General features: G+C 39.0%; 3 protein-coding genes across 10 annotated transcripts in view; 1 reads left to right on the plus strand and 2 right to left on the minus strand.

Moving 5' to 3' along the window:
- Window positions 1–34: 34 nt before the first annotated feature.
- On the minus strand, window positions 35–1625 carry LOC144473121 (tRNA:m(4)X modification enzyme TRM13 homolog). 3 transcript variants are annotated; one of them, XM_078186724.1, is made up of 6 exons: window positions 1401–1625; window positions 1133–1326; window positions 883–1062; window positions 637–810; window positions 313–568; window positions 35–228 (listed from the first exon to the last, which is right to left on the minus strand). In XM_078186724.1, the coding sequence occupies exons 1-6, from the start codon at window positions 1568–1570 to the stop codon at window positions 45–47; spliced, it is 1158 nt and encodes a 385-aa protein (XP_078042850.1). In that variant the 5' UTR covers window positions 1571–1625; the 3' UTR covers window positions 35–44. The 3 variants fall into 3 exon arrangements, with proteins under 3 accessions (XP_078042850.1, XP_078042848.1, XP_078042847.1); XM_078186722.1 differs by having other exon boundaries at window positions 637–813; XM_078186721.1 differs by having other exon boundaries at window positions 637–1062.
- A 561-nt stretch (window positions 1626–2186) lies between these two features.
- Window positions 2187–11515, plus strand: LOC144472523 (uncharacterized). Of its 2 annotated transcripts, XM_078185705.1 has the most exons (7): window positions 2187–2501; window positions 3870–4122; window positions 5563–5592; window positions 7904–8094; window positions 9127–9321; window positions 9429–9668; window positions 9886–11515. In XM_078185705.1, exons 2-7 carry the CDS (start codon window positions 3927–3929, stop codon window positions 10042–10044), a joined length of 1011 nt encoding a protein of 336 aa, XP_078041831.1. In that variant the 5' UTR covers window positions 2187–2501; window positions 3870–3926; the 3' UTR covers window positions 10045–11515. The 2 variants fall into 2 exon arrangements, with proteins under 2 accessions (XP_078041831.1, XP_078041832.1); XM_078185706.1 differs by lacking the exon at window positions 5563–5592 and having other exon boundaries at window positions 2188–2501; window positions 9886–11514.
- A 146-nt stretch (window positions 11516–11661) lies between these two features.
- The window catches only part of Ethr (ecdysis triggering hormone receptor), a 77731-nt gene continuing 70103 nt past the window's right edge, over window positions 11662–19289 (minus strand). For 3 of the 5 annotated variants that reach the window (XM_078185704.1, XM_078185701.1, XM_078185700.1), the window contains one exon: window positions 11662–14396. In XM_078185704.1, coding sequence (XP_078041830.1) covers window positions 13697–14396 — 700 coding nt within the window. In that variant the 3' untranslated portion in view covers window positions 11662–13696. Of the gene's footprint in view, window positions 14397–14580; window positions 15865–19289 lie in introns of those variants that run through there. The other 2 variants (XM_078185702.1, XM_078185703.1) reach the window with 2 other exon arrangements.

Genomic DNA, 19289 nt, shown 5'->3' on the forward strand with positions numbered 1-19289 from the left:
CTATGTTGATAAATGATATCTTTTTTTAGTAATATTCGGTATAGTTATATTTGTTTTTTAGTAGCTATAATACACATGTTTTCAAGAGAAACATTGGTGGTAGTATAGTATACTAATTTACACTCGAATCCAATTTTATTTAAGAATTCCAGGCGACCCCAATTTAATAGAGTCTTCACTTTGCGGCCAATTGTTTCTCTTTCGCTTGATGTTAAGTTTTTTGTATATCTGAAATGGTAAAAATCCTAAAGTTGTGAGAGGAACAATAAAAATAGCGGCCATTCAGTGCGAAGAAATAATTCATGTGATTACCTCGTGACTTTAGGATTATTTTGCTTATCCGAATCGGCGTGCAGTCTGCTGGATATGGATCCACAAGTTGCCCAGCTTGCGATGCTACACAAAATTGGGAATTCCGATGATATAAATCCGCATTGTTCCAAGTATTGTTTTCCGACATACGACGCGAATTCACATCTATGATGGCAACAGAATGCAATCACTACGCCATTAACGTTGCAGATAGGTTTATCTTGCATTGCTTGGTGCAAGCAATTTATAGTTAAATCTGTAACATAATATTTTTATTCAAATATTTATGGTTCAATAGGAAATTGTGTTAGAACTGCACTCTACCTGTAGCAGCTCCGCATAAATGTTTAGCAATGCCAACTTTGTAATTAAATGTCTCGATTTCTACAATGTTATTTAACTTCAAATCAGCAATGTCGGCTCTTATTCTCTTTATCTCAAGAGGATACTGTTCATTTTTAAGTTTGTTGTCACTCTTATGTCTGTGACTATCGCGATCTACTAACAAAAGACAGCTGTCCTTTCTATCTTTTATTACTTGACCAAGCCAGTAAGTCAGTTTGCCTTTACCTGCTCCAAATTCAATGAAACATGTATTATCTTGTACCAGACCTGCACGTTCCAAGTGAGCAAGTAATGATGCAGTTTGCGACAGGTGTTTCTTAACAGTTTTCCCACACAATTCATCATTTATCTTGCTCTGAAGTACCTCGTGTTGCAGTACTTCGTTTGGAAAATGTGGCAGTTTATCTGAAAGTAATATATTAATTGTTACAGATTTGTTTCGACGAATTGATTTTGATATTACTGAAATTCTTACCATAGGCAGCTTTGACTTTATCAATTACTGTATCTACAACAAGTTGATTCAGCTCGGAGAGTGGTACATGCTTCAATGTTTCACACGTTCCGTCCACATTAATTCCTTTGACTATAAATGAAGGTTGAGAGTCAATTAAACGCTTAGCATTACACACCTTCAAGTGTTTGGACAATCGTGATTCATAGCACGTACTGGAAAGGGTCTTTAAACTTTATACGCACAAAGAAAGATGCTCGTTCGTTGAAAAATAGCCAAATTTACTTACTGAGTAGGGTCAAGTGGGCATTTCACTCTTTTAGCTCCGACATCATCAACAGAATCATCCATTGAATTCTGTTGATGCTCTCCGCAATATCTATTCCCTTTCCTTACTGTCATCCGACAGTAACGTTTCTTGCGCGACACAAAATACATGCAATGATTTTTTTCTGCCATTCTGACGGTTATTCTCTTCTTAATAAATTTTGTATCAACTTAAACATAAGTTAAGGAAAAGGTTATGTTTAAAATCCACTACGAGGAATTTAAATACAGATTCCTACTTTATCAGTATACAGTAAAATAGAATAGAAGTCGCGGGAAATAAAAATCAATTTAAACATTTCACATCTGATAAACACAATTTTAATTATTTTAAAATTTAGATCAATATTTAACGAGTCGATAAAATAAAAATGTAATATATAAAATATTGATAAAATAAAATTCTACGACTGTAATAAAATTTCTTTAACGACGGAAATAAAGGAGAAATCTTCAAGAAACTACTCAACCGATGCTACAGCAAATTAGGTGACCACAACACGATGTTACAGAAATACATGTTTCTTTAAACAATTAATAATTGATCATTTTAGGACCGTGTTTATGGTCGTGTTTCATATAAAAGCCTTTGATCCGTATATCTTGGTTTCTATCAAAAATCGATGTACTGAATCAATACACCAACATGTACTCGTGTTTACGTTTCCTCTTCACACACATTAATAAGCTTTGCGTAATCACAGAGCCAATACCAACAAAAGAGGACACCGCATCGAGTGCAGCCAAGACCGCAGTTAGTTATCAAAACGTCGTTAAAACGACAGTACGCTCGTTGGTGTCCGTATTAGTTTTCTGAAGAGTTTCTCACATTTCACATCATTTTTATAATTAATTTCCGTAAAGGATCCTGAAGTTAAACCGTGATTCACGGAGTATTCCGCGCCCTGTGGGTTGCCGCCGATCGGTCGCGATGCTGACCTATATATGAATTCGTGGTTGCCAAGTAGCTCTCGATGGAACACGTGCAGTGTCCAGTGAAACATCCAACGATCCAGCCGTTCAGTCTAGCATTGGGAAATCACTCGCACGTCTTCGTTGCTGGGTATGTAATTATATTTCTACAATTAACCAGAGACGCGTATACCGTTACGGTACAATGAATAGTCTAGTGCCGCATAAGTTATACCGGGTGGCGAAATAGTTTTTCTTTTTTTTTTGTAAGAAGTAATTTGTTACGTTGACCGGTTGTATTGATCGATTATCAGTAGACCGCGGATGTTTATGCAAAATACAAATTGTTTAACCCAATTGTAAGATACCAAATGAGCCAAAATGAAATAAGAATGATTTTTTTAACGACTTTAATAAAGATAAGATAGCAATGTTTCGATAATAATTTCAAATAAATTTTGTCGATATGCTTAAGCTTTGGTATTTTGTCTAGTGAATTTTTACATAAATGCATACAATTTACAGGCTAATTATCTTATCTTCTGCGGCTCAGTTTTCAATATTTTAGTTGCTGCAACTTATCTTAAACATGGCCGATAGATATTAATTTCTAACAACAAGATTGCATTTATTGTAACTTGTTTTGGTTCGTATTTTAATATGTGCATGAATAAAAAGGATTATTAAAAATTTGGTTGCGATAAGATTTGAATAATTTTAACAATTTAAACATTTTGCTCAAAAATCGAGCAAGTTTAGATTTTGGATGCATGAACAAAGCGGTTTATTAAAAAATTGGTTTCGGAAAGATTTTGATAATTTTAACAATTTATTCGGCAACGTATAATATAGTATATATGTATAACTTTACGAAGTATTATTTTGCTGCGAGCTGGACATGCTCAGTTTTTGTATCAAGGTCTTCAATCGTAACAGAAAGACTCGGAAGCTGTATTGATCCATTCAGTGGTTATGCTATCCATTATATTCGATTTAAAAGACTTTCAATCGTATCTTTGCTGGATATTAACTCCGATAAAAATAGATAAATCGTATTTCTCGAGACGATTTTACAAATGACAATGAGTTTTACTAAGAAATCTTTGGCTGTTTGATTGTTAAAAAACTTATCGAAGAACGTTGTTTCAGTATGTATACAGCCATAACCGGGCTGCATTTTACGCATTTATAACGAAATTGGTTAATCGAAAAATAAAACAGCAAAGCATTAGTGGAACTTGGAAATATTGATTAAATTATAAAATTACTGAAAGACACGGAAAGATGAACTAAATCTTTTCCCAATTTTCATTTCTTACGGTTAAATTAGAAAAATGGAGTGCACAGCTTCTCGTTGTCTATTTTTTTTTTTTGGAGATAATATAATTAAAAAGTTTCTACACGAGCCGAATAGGAGGAAGATTATGCGTGTTATCAGCCGAATGAGTGAAGTGAATGATCTATGTGTATTAACGGGGACATTGGACTAACACAGGAATTGCGTCCTCTCATTCTCTAGTCTGCTGCCACGTGCCAGGTAGCGACTACCTGTTGCTATCGTGTAACACATCGAAAAATGTGCACGTCCAGCACCGAGCGCGTCTGCGTGTATCAATTGCGACAATTTTGGAGGCGAAAATGGGGCATTCTGTTCGGTCTAATAATCATAGCCGCGTGCATTGTCTTGATGGTCCATTTGTCAATGTACGAACAGGAGGGATTGAGTCGTGACGCGTCCCGAGATATCGAGACGAACGATGATTATGAAAGAGGTACGTAAATCCCTTTCGCAACGTGCTACAAAACTATGACTGCTAAATCTTGTTATGGTTAATCAAAAATTCATTCGTTTTCCAGGCAAAAAATTTACTTGTTTTTGTTTTGTCAAGATACCGTAGTATTTGATTGTTTTCTACTCGAATTTAGTGCATTTTGGGGGCTACTATACAGAGTGTCCCGAGATTTTCCTACTAAACTGCGATAACTAGATAACATTATTAATAATATATTATAATAAATTTCCCACTAAACTGCGATAACTTAGTAATCGAAAGACGAAGCGAATGTTATACGAAGTTCTCAGATTAACGCATTTGTTACAGAGATATAGACAAAAGTAGATACTTTATTATTTCACTAATTCTCAATATATTAGTCACTCCTTTTATTCTACGTCCTTGTAACTATGTAAATCATATCGTTATATTAGTAACCATGTAGTTATATTAGTAACGCTGAATACGCTGACATTTACTTTGTACACGGGTGTTTGCAATGGAGATGCGTGGGTTTACGTAGTTCAATTATGAACTTTTGCAGAGAAAAGGAACGACTAAACATTGAAACTCAGTAAAGTGATAAAGAATCTTTGTTTATATCTTTTTTACAAAGCGTTAATTCTTTCTTCTCTCAGCCCTCTAGATTTAAGTTCTCGCAGTTTGGCGGCAAAACTTCGAGACGCCCTGTATAGTTACTAGCATGTATAGTTCAAGCACACGTGGCTATCGCTCGTATGTAAAACAGATAATAGTTCCTTTCGTTTGATGTAAGAATCTATAAATACTAAAACGATTTAATAATAAAACTAACTTTGTTTGATAACGAGACAATGCCACGGTATAATACGGACGGCTTGGAAAGCTAATGGTGAATGGCGTGGGTGTGGTTCCATTACTGGAAAATGTCTGATTCAATTTTTCGGCAAATAATAACTCAAAACTTTACAGTTGTACATTTGTAGAGAAGTATGACGAAATCTTTGTTTAAGCAGCTTGCCTTTCCAAAAGTTAATGCATACACAGAATGATAGAGAGTAGGTGAGAGAACTCGTTTCTAATCGTGTACTAAATGACAACATCCTGTACAGTTCAATGTTATACCAACGTAAGGAAGTTGCATTATCTATGTTTAATTTACACACAATGACTGGTTTACTTTCGTAATTATGACGTAAGTTCACCGGAATCCATATTTTTGATGTCACTATTGAACTGTCATTAAATAAGCATAATATTTCGAGATATAGTCTGTAGATTTTATAGGAGGTAAACTGTTAATAGTTAACGTTTATTTTGATCCGAAATAGTCTTGAAGTTAGAAATTAGAACGATCAAATATCCAAAAGTTAAAGTGCGATGATTTCGTCGATACAATAGCGACAACAGAATTGAAAAATTTCTGCGATAACGTTATTCTTTTTACTGCTGTTACAGTTTTGAAAACGTGGTACAACTTTACCAACGGTGAGTTCAGCTTTAGGATGAATCATTTCTGTGTTTGGCATTCGATAGAGCTGTAAACCCGATTTCTGATTATTCCTTATCTGTTACCTTGCTGTAATAAGGTCGTGCGCAGTTTCGCTAATTCGTTTCACTCGTATTCGAATTTTTCAACTTAGAACATTGTAATTTCTGCAGTGCTTACAACAATTCCCTGGATTTGTATTCTTTACATTTGATTGTGGAAAGTTGCGTGTAAAAGGCTGTCGCGTTATTGTGCTTTCAATGTTTTAATTTGTTAATGAAAGTCCAATTAAAACATTCTATCAGCCTAACAAGTATTACTAATGTTATAAACAATTATTTTTCTCATGCTATTGAAATCTACACTTAAATCTAATTAATAAAATCATACCTACCTTCGTTTTACCTTTTTACAACTTTTCAAATAATAACATTGTATCGATACTAACTTGCGGCAGCCATTTCGACATTGTGCGTGAAACGCATACAAGAGTTGGTGATACTCATTCCCTGACGGCATTAATAGTTTTGTAACATACCTGTGTGTTACACAGACACGAACTTCAGACTTTGTCAGTGTATTCTATGGCACAGAGTAAAAGAAAATGTTATATAAACATAGGTCATATAGAGCTTTATTAAGAAGTTATAACAAAAACTCAGAGGAAGAATAGTAAGAATAGAATTGTTTATGTAAGCTATGTTTACTATCTAAGGTCACCAAACGTCGAAATGAATTTTCGCCAGTAATAGCCATTAGTGTAAAAGATTCGAAGAATCGTGGCCTGTGCGTGCCGCGGCAGAGTACCGAGTGTCGGTCAAGGGCGCAGTTTATGTTTACGTTGGGGACTTGGCTATTTTTGAGATTTCGAGAAACTTTCTGTTTTAATGAGATTTGTTAGACTTACCATTTCTCTTCTGAATTTTTGTTATAACTTCTTAATAAAGCTCTATACGATCTATGTTTACATTACATTTTTTTTTACTTTGTGCCATAGAATACAACAAAGTTTGAACATTAAAATTTGGGACATCCTGTATAGTAAAAAATCTTACCCTAAATCAACCTTAAGTAATTTTACAACTGATTATTATAAACTGAACAAAAGATATTAACTTTTTCCGTATGCAGTGATAGAAGCTGGTCCAATGATCGCGATCTTACTCTAGTTTGAAAATATGACTGCGATTACGATCAAGTTTCAAAGAACTTACTAGACACACGCAAACTGGAGACATTTAGTTCATTTGCATTGTAAATCTAATAAAAAAATTCTTCCATTTGAAACGTTGTGGTCGTCGCATAGTGGTTATCGAACGTTACCTGCATCTGGAATTCGAATAACGTACCTGTTGCGTGCCGTATGAAATCGAATATCCATGTGCAGATGCTATATCATGAATACGAAAATAATATGCCAATACTGTTGAAGCGATTATGGTTCGATGACGTATTCGTTGCTATGGAATCTAAAACGGACTGCAAAATATACAATAAATGTTTGTACAGTGTCCTTCCAAGAACGTTGTGAGATAATAATTCGCTAATGTTTCATTTTTATGCCAACGAAATTTTGTGTGTACTAATCTTGTACTTGAACTTATAACTTTTTATTTGTGCTTGGAACTTTTAACTTAGACAACATTTTGTTTGTAGTTGTTCTGCTATTTTGTTGCACAGTAATTGCAAATATATATTATCAAGTTTTTTGAACGTTGGAGAATTTAATTTTGATAATCATTGATCATATATATAAAGGTATGTCGGTAAATTACGAAATTTTTAGAAAGAACCCAGATGATAAGCTTCACAAACTGATAGCATGGTTATTTTGAAATTCTCGTGGTAGTTTTATAATTCCTTTAACCAGTTAAGTGTGTTTGACTGTAGAATTTTGTTACAATTTAATATTGAAATTGTAATTCTGGCGAAAACTATATTATATTCGTAAATTTTAATATGTTTAAAAATGTTTAGAGGTCAAGACGAAACGAAACGAAACAAATGAAAATTATAAATAATTTGAGTTGGATTTGTAACTTCCTTAGTCATAAAAACTTCCTTAGTTCATTACCTTTAACTGGTTAAAGAATGAAGAAATAATAAATGATCCACTTAATCTATCTGATGCTTCTAGCGTTAAGAAGCTTCTTTGGGATCAATCGATGTCACGAGTTGTCTAATTTAATCGTGCCGCGACGTGTTCGTGTTAGATGTGCTTTGTTAGACAGCCTCACCTGTCGTGACACTAAAAACGTTCGATGGTGAGTCAACACTGTTATCGAAACCTGAATTTGTAATCTTTTCAAGGTGCCCCGTGGTTCAATGGAAAGAAACTTTCACACGATTCACCGGAATGGAGACGTTACATGACGGATCTTCGGCGAGATTGGATACTTTGGAATTATGATCCGGACAAATCGTACAATCTCACGGAACCGAACGTCAAAGATCAGTCGATGGGCCAGGCGGCGGAGATTCGAAAAATCCTTAAAGATAAGGTAATTTCAACTGTTCGTACATATCTCGAGATTTTATTTTGTTAACCATAGATAGAGTCAATATTCTACTCACGTAGGTCGTTAGCAACATATGCTAGATTTGACTATGTTAAGCCAAACATAGCTTGGTTAAAGAGATTTCGAAGTTGCTACGAAGATTTCATCATTATGGATATTCTGCGGGTAAAAAATAATTGACTATTACTGATTATAATCTGGAATTTCTAAATTAATTTTCCAATCACATTATAGAACATTGAAAATTACATTCATTACATAATTGATTAACATAGTTATATTTAATGAATTTTCTTTGCCATTTTTTGAGTCATAGCTGTTTCTATTATAATCATATTTTTGTACTTCAAGGTGATATAAACGTTATCGCATTATAGGTCGTTGAACTCATCCCGATCTTGGCTATTGAATGACAGTATTAAAAATATACATAATCGCACTTAAATGCATACGATGGTCTTGAAATCCTTAAATGCATGACGTTGAAAAATATCTTTCATTTGCCAGAATGTTTTCAGATTGGATCATGTTCTTTACATGTTACCGACAGTTACCGGGCGATGAGCTGTATGCATTTATAATAGTGTGACAGCTGTATGAAACTATAGCAGCAATGAACTTGTTCTCTACGATTTGAACTAGAGCCAAGGGAAGTTGACTTCCGAATCGAGATTGTGGTTTCCGGTAAACCGTAATGCTAGTTCTTGTCGAGATTAACAGATGGAAATTAGACATCGTAGAGAAAGAAAGAAAGAGAGAGAGAATGTATTACGATATTTAACTAGACTTATAGTTCATTGTAAATAAATAATTACCTTGAGAGTTCTTCTGTTACTACACGTTCATTGTCGAAGAGCATCGGTATGATAGTAAACATTTTGCAACTTATTAAAATGTTTAAAAACAAGAAGGATTTTCCATTTGGTCCTTGCCGCTTGCAACTTGCAGTCAATGCAGAAAATTTCTATTTTGCATAAAGATCTACAGTATCTGTACAAAATTCTTTTTGTCTAGACAAATGGATTTTTCGTGGAGTGCGGAGCCTACGACGGCGAGACACGGAGCAACACGTTGTTTCTGGAGCGAAATCTCGGTTGGGTGGGCTTACTGGTGGAAGCCGATCCCTTGAACTTCAGCAAAATGTTGTCGAAGAATAGGAAGGCTTATCTGACGCCCACTTGCCTCGCAGTAAAGCCGTATCCCTCGGTGGTACGAAAGTTCGTAGTCTCTCGCAAGCTATTGTCCCATTTATACGCATAGCTAACGCTATTACCACGATCGTTATTGTTCGTCTATCACGTCCGTTCAATTTGCAGAGCTCGTTCCTAATGGCGAAGAACGTGGGACGTCTTCACGAGCCTAACGCATCGGACAGTCATCTGCCAAACTCGCCGGACGTGGCCTATAGCGGTGTGCATCTCTCGGTGCAGTGCATTCCTTTCATAGATCACATGATGGCGCTAAATGTCACCACCGTGAATTACTTCAGCCTGGACATCGAAGGCAACGAGTTACAAGTGCTAAAAACTATTCCTTTCGAAAACATAAATATTGAGGTAAGCACTTGTTGGGTGTGCAGATTAATTATCGGCTTTACCTTTAAAGAATTTTCAGAATTTTCTGTAAAAATTTAAAGGTATACCAACTTTAATGCAATGAAATCGTTGCAATGCTCACATTTTCTTATAAATTGAGTTGGTAGAAGGGTTTTTGCTGTTCTTATTATTTTGTCGTCGTTATGGAATGTTTCTAATGGACTTCGTACTATTTCAGACGCTATCGGTGGAGTTCTCGCACGTTGCAAGTGGCAAGAATGAACTAATCAACTTCATGAAGACGAAGGGCTACAACGTCTTTAGTACCGTCGTGAGAACCGATAAACTAGCTCACGATGTAATATTCGTGAAGGACAATTTAGGCTCTGTTCATTAGTTTGATAAAATATTTATTTATTAGTTCTTACATCTGCTTTTCGCAGTGTCGTTTATATATTAGTTATTCCAATACAGCGACTGATGTATCTACCAGAAGTGAATGATACAATCCCACAACTACTTTAGAAGTTCGTGTCTATTGTAATAGTTGGCAGAAGTTGAATTTCTTTAGACATTTTGAATTCCCGTAGCTTTGGGCTACAAACTTAAGGTACAAACTTTAATATTGTTTTTGTTTTTGTATTTCATCTACTCATTTTTTTCATAAATGTATAAAATCTGCAGTCTACAAATTACTTTTACTTTGCCCGATTATTCGACTGTCATCGTGTTAGTTTTGGATGGACGTTATTTGATGGCATGTTAATGGTAATAATTTTATTTTACAAAATATTTACAAGGAACATACATTTCGCATAACAAAATAAAGTGTCTCTCTGAAGGTACTCCATAGGACTCCGCGTACCGGTGTAACGCAGTCCAAACGAAAATAAATATCTTGCAAACAATTAGGAACGAACGGTGTCCGCGAGATAAATGATCTCGTGTAATTCGTCCGATTCTTTACAATCTTTTCCAGGCGTATAATCCGTCGATTCGATTACGGTCCTCCGCGTCGTCTTCAACCGAACAACACGGAGCTGAATCATTTGCTGTACACTCGTTACAAACTAGTGGAATGATTCAATATACAATTAAAGCCACCCGCTACTTATTGCCACCTGATGAGCAATAAATTCCGAAATAGATTCGACTGTAACGACTGCGAATCTTTATGCGAGGAATTATCTAGAATGTACAATGCGAGAGATATTTCTTTCATCGAGTAAATGATCTCGCGCGATAAAAATAATGAATTCTCGTTACAATATACACATCTTCTTGTATTATACAAATTGCATAAAGATCCGCAGTTCAGCGGTAACAAAAATATTCATTTGCATACACCGTTCTCACGGCCGTCGATAAATAAATAACATATTTAAAGCTTTCGGACTAGCCTTGCCGTCTTCGTTCGTCGTTTATAGGATCATGGGAGAAAGGGACATCGAACGCGTTTAGCTGATTATAACTACTTATTGTAACAACAGCCATCGGTAGGCGCGAGGAGAGTGTTCAATTACTAATTGCTGATTTTTTTTTCACGTGTTCGTGAGCGTCTATTCGCGAGAGGATTGCTAATACAGCTTCAACGTTGTTACGCTATCAACGTGTACGATCGCGACGCGCTTGTATCGTGCCTTATAATATACAAAAATAACAACAAAAATGTATCTCCATCGATGTTCAAGAAATAACCCTTTGCGGTCCAATAGAAAGGTTGACTGTAGATAATATATGTTGACGTCATTGTAATGCAACTACTTTGTCACACTTCGTGTCCTGAATTTCGTAATTCTGATCGTAGTAAATAAAAACTGTTGTATTTAATATTCGTTAGTAATACGAGAAAAAAAAAACATTCAGAACACGAAGGGTTGAAGATAAATAATAAAAATATAAAAAGATGATGATACTCTGGTTTTATGCGGCGAAGATTGAATTGTGTGTGTGTAGTAGCAACCATCCCTATTTGAGTACGTATGGATTACATAATCTTCGTATGAAATTAAACAATATTGGTAACGTGAAGCTGTAAAGAAGATTAGAAACACTATTTCGTAAAATAGTCCGAAAAGAAATGATCAGGCGATAGCGTGTTCAGCTATTTAATTGTCTTTGTGTAGCCGGTCGTGGTTGCGGTTTCATTGCCAACTCGCTTCTCTGTGAATCTAATTTCGATAGCGCGAGTATACTTACGGGATCAAGTTGTCTTTCGGATGATTGTGGTGTTGCGGTTGGTCTTTGTGCGTGTGTTTGTTCGAAGCCGGTGTCGGTTTTGTGCCGATGACTGCGTGGTGGTGCGAATGGATGCGTTTCGATTCTACTCACTACAGAGCTCTAGAGAGAGTGAGAGAGAGAGAGAGTGATGCGTGCGATGACGGCGATGATTCGGAAAAAGTAACCCAGGATGATACCCGGCCCGCAAAGGGTTGCCGTTTCTACGGCTTGTCATTCGCGTCTCGTTAAACGGTACTCCGAACATGGCTGGCGAAAAGGGTGAGCCTGTCACGAATTGAAATCTCTCCTCTTACTATCGTGTTGCTTTTGCCGGTCCAACTTATCGGCCGCCCCGTCAGAAGAATAACGAATCTCTGACCCCTAAAATGCAGTAACAGAAAAGATTCGGTTAATGGTGGGGCGCAGAGAACGTTTCAACTATGCCGGCAAGCGGTAATAGGAACTGAGAACACACATAATGGGCAACACTGGGCCACGGGCTTGGCTCTACGGGGCTCTGGCTGCGTCCGATCAGTGAACTTCGTGCCGAGAGACGGTGGACACGTCTCGTTTGGGTCGGTAACGGTGGTTCAAGTGATAAAGGACGGTACCGCTAGGAGCAACCAGATCCCACGCCCGCTTAGGGAACATTATCTTGAACCAGAGTAGTATTTTAAGCAGGGATCACACTTCGGGTGAGATGTTTCCTTTGAGCCGGTAACAGAGGTTCAAGTCACAAAGATCGAAACTATTCGACTCTGCAGAATTCTAGGAGCAATCAGACCACGCCCGCTCAGAACATTGCATAGAGAAAGGTCCAAGCAGATATATAGGAACTTATTTAAATAACCATTGCACTGTGTCGAAACAACATGTCTAGTCTACTATATAAGGAAAACCTTTTATACTCTACTACATTGTAGCGTAACTGCAAAGTACCGAAAAGAAGGAATTTTTAAAACCGTATAGATATCAATGTTAACAAATCATTATCTTAGACCAGAAGTTCTCCATCGCTGCCATTGCCGGATATACAATTATTGGTTGTCTCTTTGCCCATAGCTGTTCTACAAACCCGCAGAAAGATTAGTCTCTGATCTACACGTCTACTTGTCAACAATTTCAAATATTTGTACGCTTCAAGGACGAAACGACGTTTTATTCTGGACGCTGTTCGGTGCTCACCGTGCACGACCCGCGATTATACTTATACTTACGAGCACTCGGATAATTAAAGCTCTCTACCGACCTCGACTTCGTTGCAAACAGGGGAACGATCGCGTACAACGTATACTCAAAGGACTTTCTACAACTAGAAACATACTCGTCCATGGACGCAGATCCTCCTCTGCCCACGAGGTAGACTCTGCTCCAATACTTACACGGTTGAGTAATTAATTACAGTTTACAAACTTTCTATACAGTCTCTGTCGTTCGCTGTTTCACACTTTGTACTCGAATCGAAAATCACGGGAAAATCTTTTCTCGGCTAGAAAAGCGTTCCCGCTAAATGACACTGTAAATGCGAATTAAATGGTTTACATGTTGTAAAATATTTACTGAAATCAAAAATAAAATAGTCTAATAGTCGTCTGAAAACAAAGAATATGTGGTTTCCCGACTTGTATAAGATTAAAGTGGCAAGATTGAAATTGTCTGGGAACGTACTGCTTCGTCAGGATCAGTGGAGAACGTATTGTATTGACACGCGGGTTAAACGAAAGAGGTACAAAAATCCCATCGACCTGATCAGAAGACGAACGACATTGGCGGTGCCACGGAATGGTAAAACGATCACAGTAAATCAAGGACGGCTCGCGGCCGGCCGTTCACACGTAACTCTCCACGTTCTTCCTACTGGCGTTCCCGCTAACTATAGTCGTCTGAAGCTTAATCTGTTTGTCGGCGGACACGTGGTTACACGGTACCTTCACGCTGCAGCTTTTGTTGCTGCTGTGCCGCCTCCAGAAGTCCGACTGGTTGCTGCTGCAGTTCGTGGACCCGGTGTTGTACGTTCCCGTTCTGTCCGACGTTTTCTTCTTTTTCCTGCGGTTCGGCCCCAGACCGCACAGTCTGAGGAAACCCTCCCGGAACTTCGTGGACATCAGGTTGTACAGGATCGGGTTGATCGCCGAGTTCAGATAGAGCATCACCCGGCAGAAGTAGAGCAGGCAGAAATAGTTCTCGATGCCGATGTCGATGATCGTCTCCGTCGAGACCACCAGAATCCACAGGGTGAACGCTCTGAACGGCAGCAAACAGAGGAAGAAGCAGAGCACCACCGTTCCGAGCATCAGCATCACCTGCTTGCGGTACTTGAGCAAGTTGTTCGACGAGCCGCGGCTGATCGTCGGGTTCGCCATCAGGTGGAGCGCGATCACCGTGTACAACACCACCAGGATCAGCAGCGGGATCACGAAGAAGATCACGATCGTCGTCACGAAGAACGCGATCGTCCAGTTGCTGTCCGCCTCTGTGTTGCACGTGGGCACGTCCTTGTCCTCGTATCTGACCATCAGCAGGATCGGGCTGCGAACAGACCAGTCGGGCACTGTGAGCAAACTATGCTATTGGATCGACTTCCTCGGATATTCAGAGACATGTCTCTCGTTTCAGGGAGTTTTTTACACACGTATATTGAACATTGTTTTATGCGTTCGGTAGTTCGACGACCGAGTGCCGTTTTTTCTTACATATCATCTGTAAATCTTTATACAGTCGTGACAAAGGTGATACGCTAAAGAGCGAAAAAGGTTAGAAAAATCTCTCGATACTGTCCTATCACTTTCAATTGATCACGATTGTTAGGAATATATGTAAATCCGTGTTGTTCAAGATCGTCGAAGAAAATTGTTACTTGGCATAGCGATCGAAGTTTGAAGTATACGAACGTTCCCAGGTGCGGCATGTTTCGTTTACCTTGTCCACGGTGGTTCTGAACCTGGTCGCTGCTCCTTTATACGTTACGGTTTATTCGCAAGAGCAACAAAGATGTCTGATTAAATGAGTAACCATAGAGAAATAGAAAGGAAACACTGTACAACATCCGTTTAGAGGGTTAACAGTTAAAAGTTTTCACGACATCGAAAGCTAACATCGAATAAGTTTTTTTTAGAAACAAAGTAAATTGGCATGTCGGCGATTAAAAAGAAACTGAAGCATTGATATTCCACTGAGAAAGTTAGCACCGAAAGAGGACGTTGCCGCAGAAAGCAGAAACCTAAAACTTCGTCCTAGAGTTAGGTATTCACTCGTGATCTTCCTCGGACTCTCTTCGTTAACTGTATTCCTTGTCTAAGAATTTTCTACAGCCATACTGTATCGCAACATTAAATTCAAGGTTGGCCCTAAGTACAAGAACAGAATGCGTCGAGTGGCCTGGCACAACGTGTCTCCGAGTGTTCAAACAAAGTTCTCCTCCTGTTCGGTGGAGTCGGTTCTCCTGGTGCCACCGAAAACCTTCTTGAACCCGATCCCTCTGCAGGTGACAGCCCTGAACAGTTGGACGAATCCTTTCCTGAATTTGGTGCTCATCAGATTGTAAAGGACCGGGTCGACAGCGCTGTGGATGTAACACATGATCCTGCTGAAGTTCAGCAGCGCGAAGAACGCGTCCTGGTTAACGGCGGCGATCTTCTCCGCCGGCGATACGATTATGAACAGGATCAGGATCCTGTAGGGCGTCAGACAGAGGAAGAAGCTGCCGACCACGGCCATCAGCATCGTGATCACGTGTCTCTTGGCGCGGGCGTGGTAAGAGTCGCTGGTGTTGCTGGCGGCCGATCGGTCGGGCATCAGGTGCTTGATGATCACCCCGTAGAGGATCAATAGGATCAGCAACGGCACCAGGTAGAACAAGATGACCAGGAGCAAGAAGAAGACCACGGTGGCAGTGGTGTCGGCCATGGTCAGGCAGACCGGGACAATGTTCTTGTCCTGGTCGGTCTTGCTCTCCTTCAGACGGATCTCTCGGTACTGGGAGACCCAGATTATGGGACTGCAAGCAGTGAAAATTAGTGTGGAGGATCACGGACACCCGAGCGGGTTGTTGCCGAGGGTTCTCAAGCGGGGGAGGCGGTCGCGATCGATGAGTGGCGCTTTGGCGATCCTGTGCTCTCTCGTCGAGGATCTCGCGCGGTTTCAGAGATGTTACGGTTATGTTCTCTGTCGAGTTAGCCATGAAATTAGAGGCGTAGTCGAAGCAATCTATTCTGTGAAATGAAATCTAAAATGATTCGATTCCCTGGTTGCGTAAAATTAAAATCCTTGAAAATTAGCAATTATATAAATACTTGCAGTTTGCTAATCTTCTTGGATTCAGCGATTAATTTGAAAGATCTAGATTCGATTATTTAAAAGAAAATATTATTTAAAGATCGACAAAGGGGAACCGTGCAACGAGAAAACACAGTGACATGAAAGCCCGTTCCATGGCCCTTCAACCAACCAACACAGTCGCGAGGCTTTCCATAAGCGCGAAGCTCGTGATTTTTCAAATGGCGGGCGAGACTCTTGTCACTCGGATAACAGACGCAAACGACTCCGCGGATACACCACCTATGATCGTCCATGGGTGCTGCCGCGGTGGGTGCGTTTAGTGAAGCGGAGAACAAGTTTGTTAGCGGTTATTCGGTCGACGGGTGATCGACTGCGCTGTCCTCCTCGAATGCGAGTTTCCGAACACGGGGGAAACGTGATCTCGATTAAAAGGACACGGTTGGCGTGGGTCTTCGATTCGTTCCGTAGAAGTGCCCCTCGGCAATATCAATTTAAAATTTTATTTTATATTTAATTTTAACACTGGTTTGGTTAGTATGCGACACAAAATGGGATATTCAGAGACGATTTTTCCAGAGTCCGATGCGACGAAGATTGTAGAACGATGGGTGTATTTGGTCCGACCATTGGTCGACACATTCTACTTACGCTACGGATCCCCATGGTCGTGCCAACACTTTTCTCAATTAACAGATCCTTAAGGAGCGTTCATTTTTTCTTATTTTATTAAATATTGCTGAAAGTGATAGACGTCTATATTAGCATAATTCTCGTAGTAGAATAAACTTGTAGTTTTTGGGAAATCTCGAATTAAATGTTTTAGTGGTATGGTTTATAGAACGATACTATACTTGTACAATAATCTTAATAATTTAACCGACTCTAATTGGATACTTTTTTCGTTACTGAATTTAATATCACAAGTGCAACAACTTTTATACAATTTCCAAAGAAATTTTCTTGTGTTTCTTTTTACCATGAACCTGTTATCAATTAAATTGAATTCAAGCAGGATATTGTTGCAATATAGTATGCAGAAAACGAATTCTAAGGAAGGCTATCCCGAATGAATAGAAAAATACGGCATTCGTCGGTCGTCGAATGAAATCCAAGTATGATAATGGCATCGAATAGAGTCAAAGCTGATTATAAACATCATTGTCCCGATGTCCAACGTAAGAAGAACGAGCCTGACAAAGCGAATATTCCCGGGAAGAACGAATCCCGTGTATCTTATTTCGCCACTCGAAAGCGCGGAGTATAATTACTATGAATCGCCGAGGTACGACTCTCGAAGGCTGGAATCGCCTCCATTATTTCTTTCTCGTGCTCGCTTTAGGAAAGGCAGATTGCTCAAGGAAGATAGTTCGCCGCCACGCTGCCGTTCTCCCACGCGGTGAAACAGAATATCCTGTTGCTTCCTTTCTCGGTTTTTTTTGGCCCGCGTCCAAACTCCCGCGTGGAAACCGAGATCGTGATATTGAATTTCCTTGGACGGCGGACCCGGGTCGAGCAGGAGCGGGGAGCGCAATTTTCGGTAATTGCACCGGTCGATTCGTCCTTTTCTATCGCGACCGAAAAACAAATACCCGGAGAAAAGGATTGCTCCTTCTTTCGTATCGCTTTGAAACTGTACGCCTCGACGATTCGGAGCTCGCCGCGGCGAGCGTTAAATCGAAGCTCGAATTAACGAACCTTTCACCAGCAATTGAAACTCGCCGATCATCGAACTTTGCGTCTACTGTGTCTGTTAGCAGACGAGGATCGACGAGGACTTAACCGAATAAGTCAAATTTAATCTTTTTACTTTCAGTATTTTTACGAAGAGAAAAATTTGTCGTTGGTTTGTTTTTGTAGGAGAAAATGAGTCAGTGTAAATATGTGTAAATGAGTTAATTTTAATGCTTTAAATTTAATTATCAACTCAAATTTTTCATTATCATAAGAGGGTATCTAATCCTAGTCTTTAACTTAATTTATCAAAATTACAAAAACCTTATTCTTTAAATTCAAGATATTACTTCGTATTCCACCATTTTAATATTCCTAATTTAAAGATTTATTTAAATTATCATCCCAATCTTTAAAATTAAAAGAATTAATTTATAGAGATAGTTTAACCGCCGATGCTGGCACTAAATTAACCACTAATTATTATAAATTTCTAATTTAAATTTTCATTCAATTTATTAAATTTAATTTTTTAACTTAATTATAATAAACTCATTAAGAATTTCTACTTATCTAACAAATATTTAAAAAAAAATTTTACAATTAATTTCAAAAAATAATTAACAAATGTATTATTCGTAAAAACGACAGAAGATTCTAAATCTCCGACAACTATCCCGAGCAGAGAATTTCGCCTAAATCCTCAATATAGTGCCTCTCAATCACCCCTTCGTTTCACGATTAATTGAAAAAAAGATTGCTCGGTTTTACAGCTTTCGCCGAAAGAATTGTGACTCGACAGACGATAAATTAAGGAAACGAGCGGTCGAACCTGTTCCGGATCAGCGGAGAACACGGTCTCCGGAACTATGAAGAAGCCACACGTCGTCGCGTCAGCGCCAGCAGGAAAATTAGCTCGTAGATCGGACGCGGCGCGTCGAACGAGCGATCTATCAATCTTGTCGCCTGGATCCATTGGAAACGCCCCGGAGTCACCCCGCTCGACCGGAATTTTTCCGCGAAATTATACGACGGGCATTTATCTTCGTTGCTGCCTAATAAACAGGCGATCGGTCGCTTCTTCGCCTTCCCCCGCGTGGAAGCAACAGTTCGTTCCTCGCCTCGGTTCGATTCCTCCGGATTCTCTTGTTCCACCGTTGCCTCGAGTTTCATCATCATCCCACGGGGAAACTTTTTCTGCATTTCCATGAACGGAGCGTCGTCGATTCGCAAACTTGTCTTTCATACGTTTTTTTTCGCCCCAGACAAGATTTATTCGCATCCCGGCGAAGACGAAGAATAGCATAGGCTGCTGCATAAATTCAGTTCGCGAAAGTTTCGTCGAGAGGAAGAATCTCGCGCCCTCTGCGAGCCGTTACGTAGGAAAGATTTTGTTTAATACTCGCAGAAAAAGTTCCCCAGCCGAGATGTCTCCCCAGAATTTAAATCGACTCGAAGCTCTCTCTCTCTCTC

This window comes from Augochlora pura, chromosome 7 (assembly GCF_028453695.1).
Source record: "Augochlora pura isolate Apur16 chromosome 7, APUR_v2.2.1, whole genome shotgun sequence".
Taxonomy (NCBI): Eukaryota; Metazoa; Arthropoda; class Insecta; order Hymenoptera; family Halictidae; genus Augochlora; species Augochlora pura.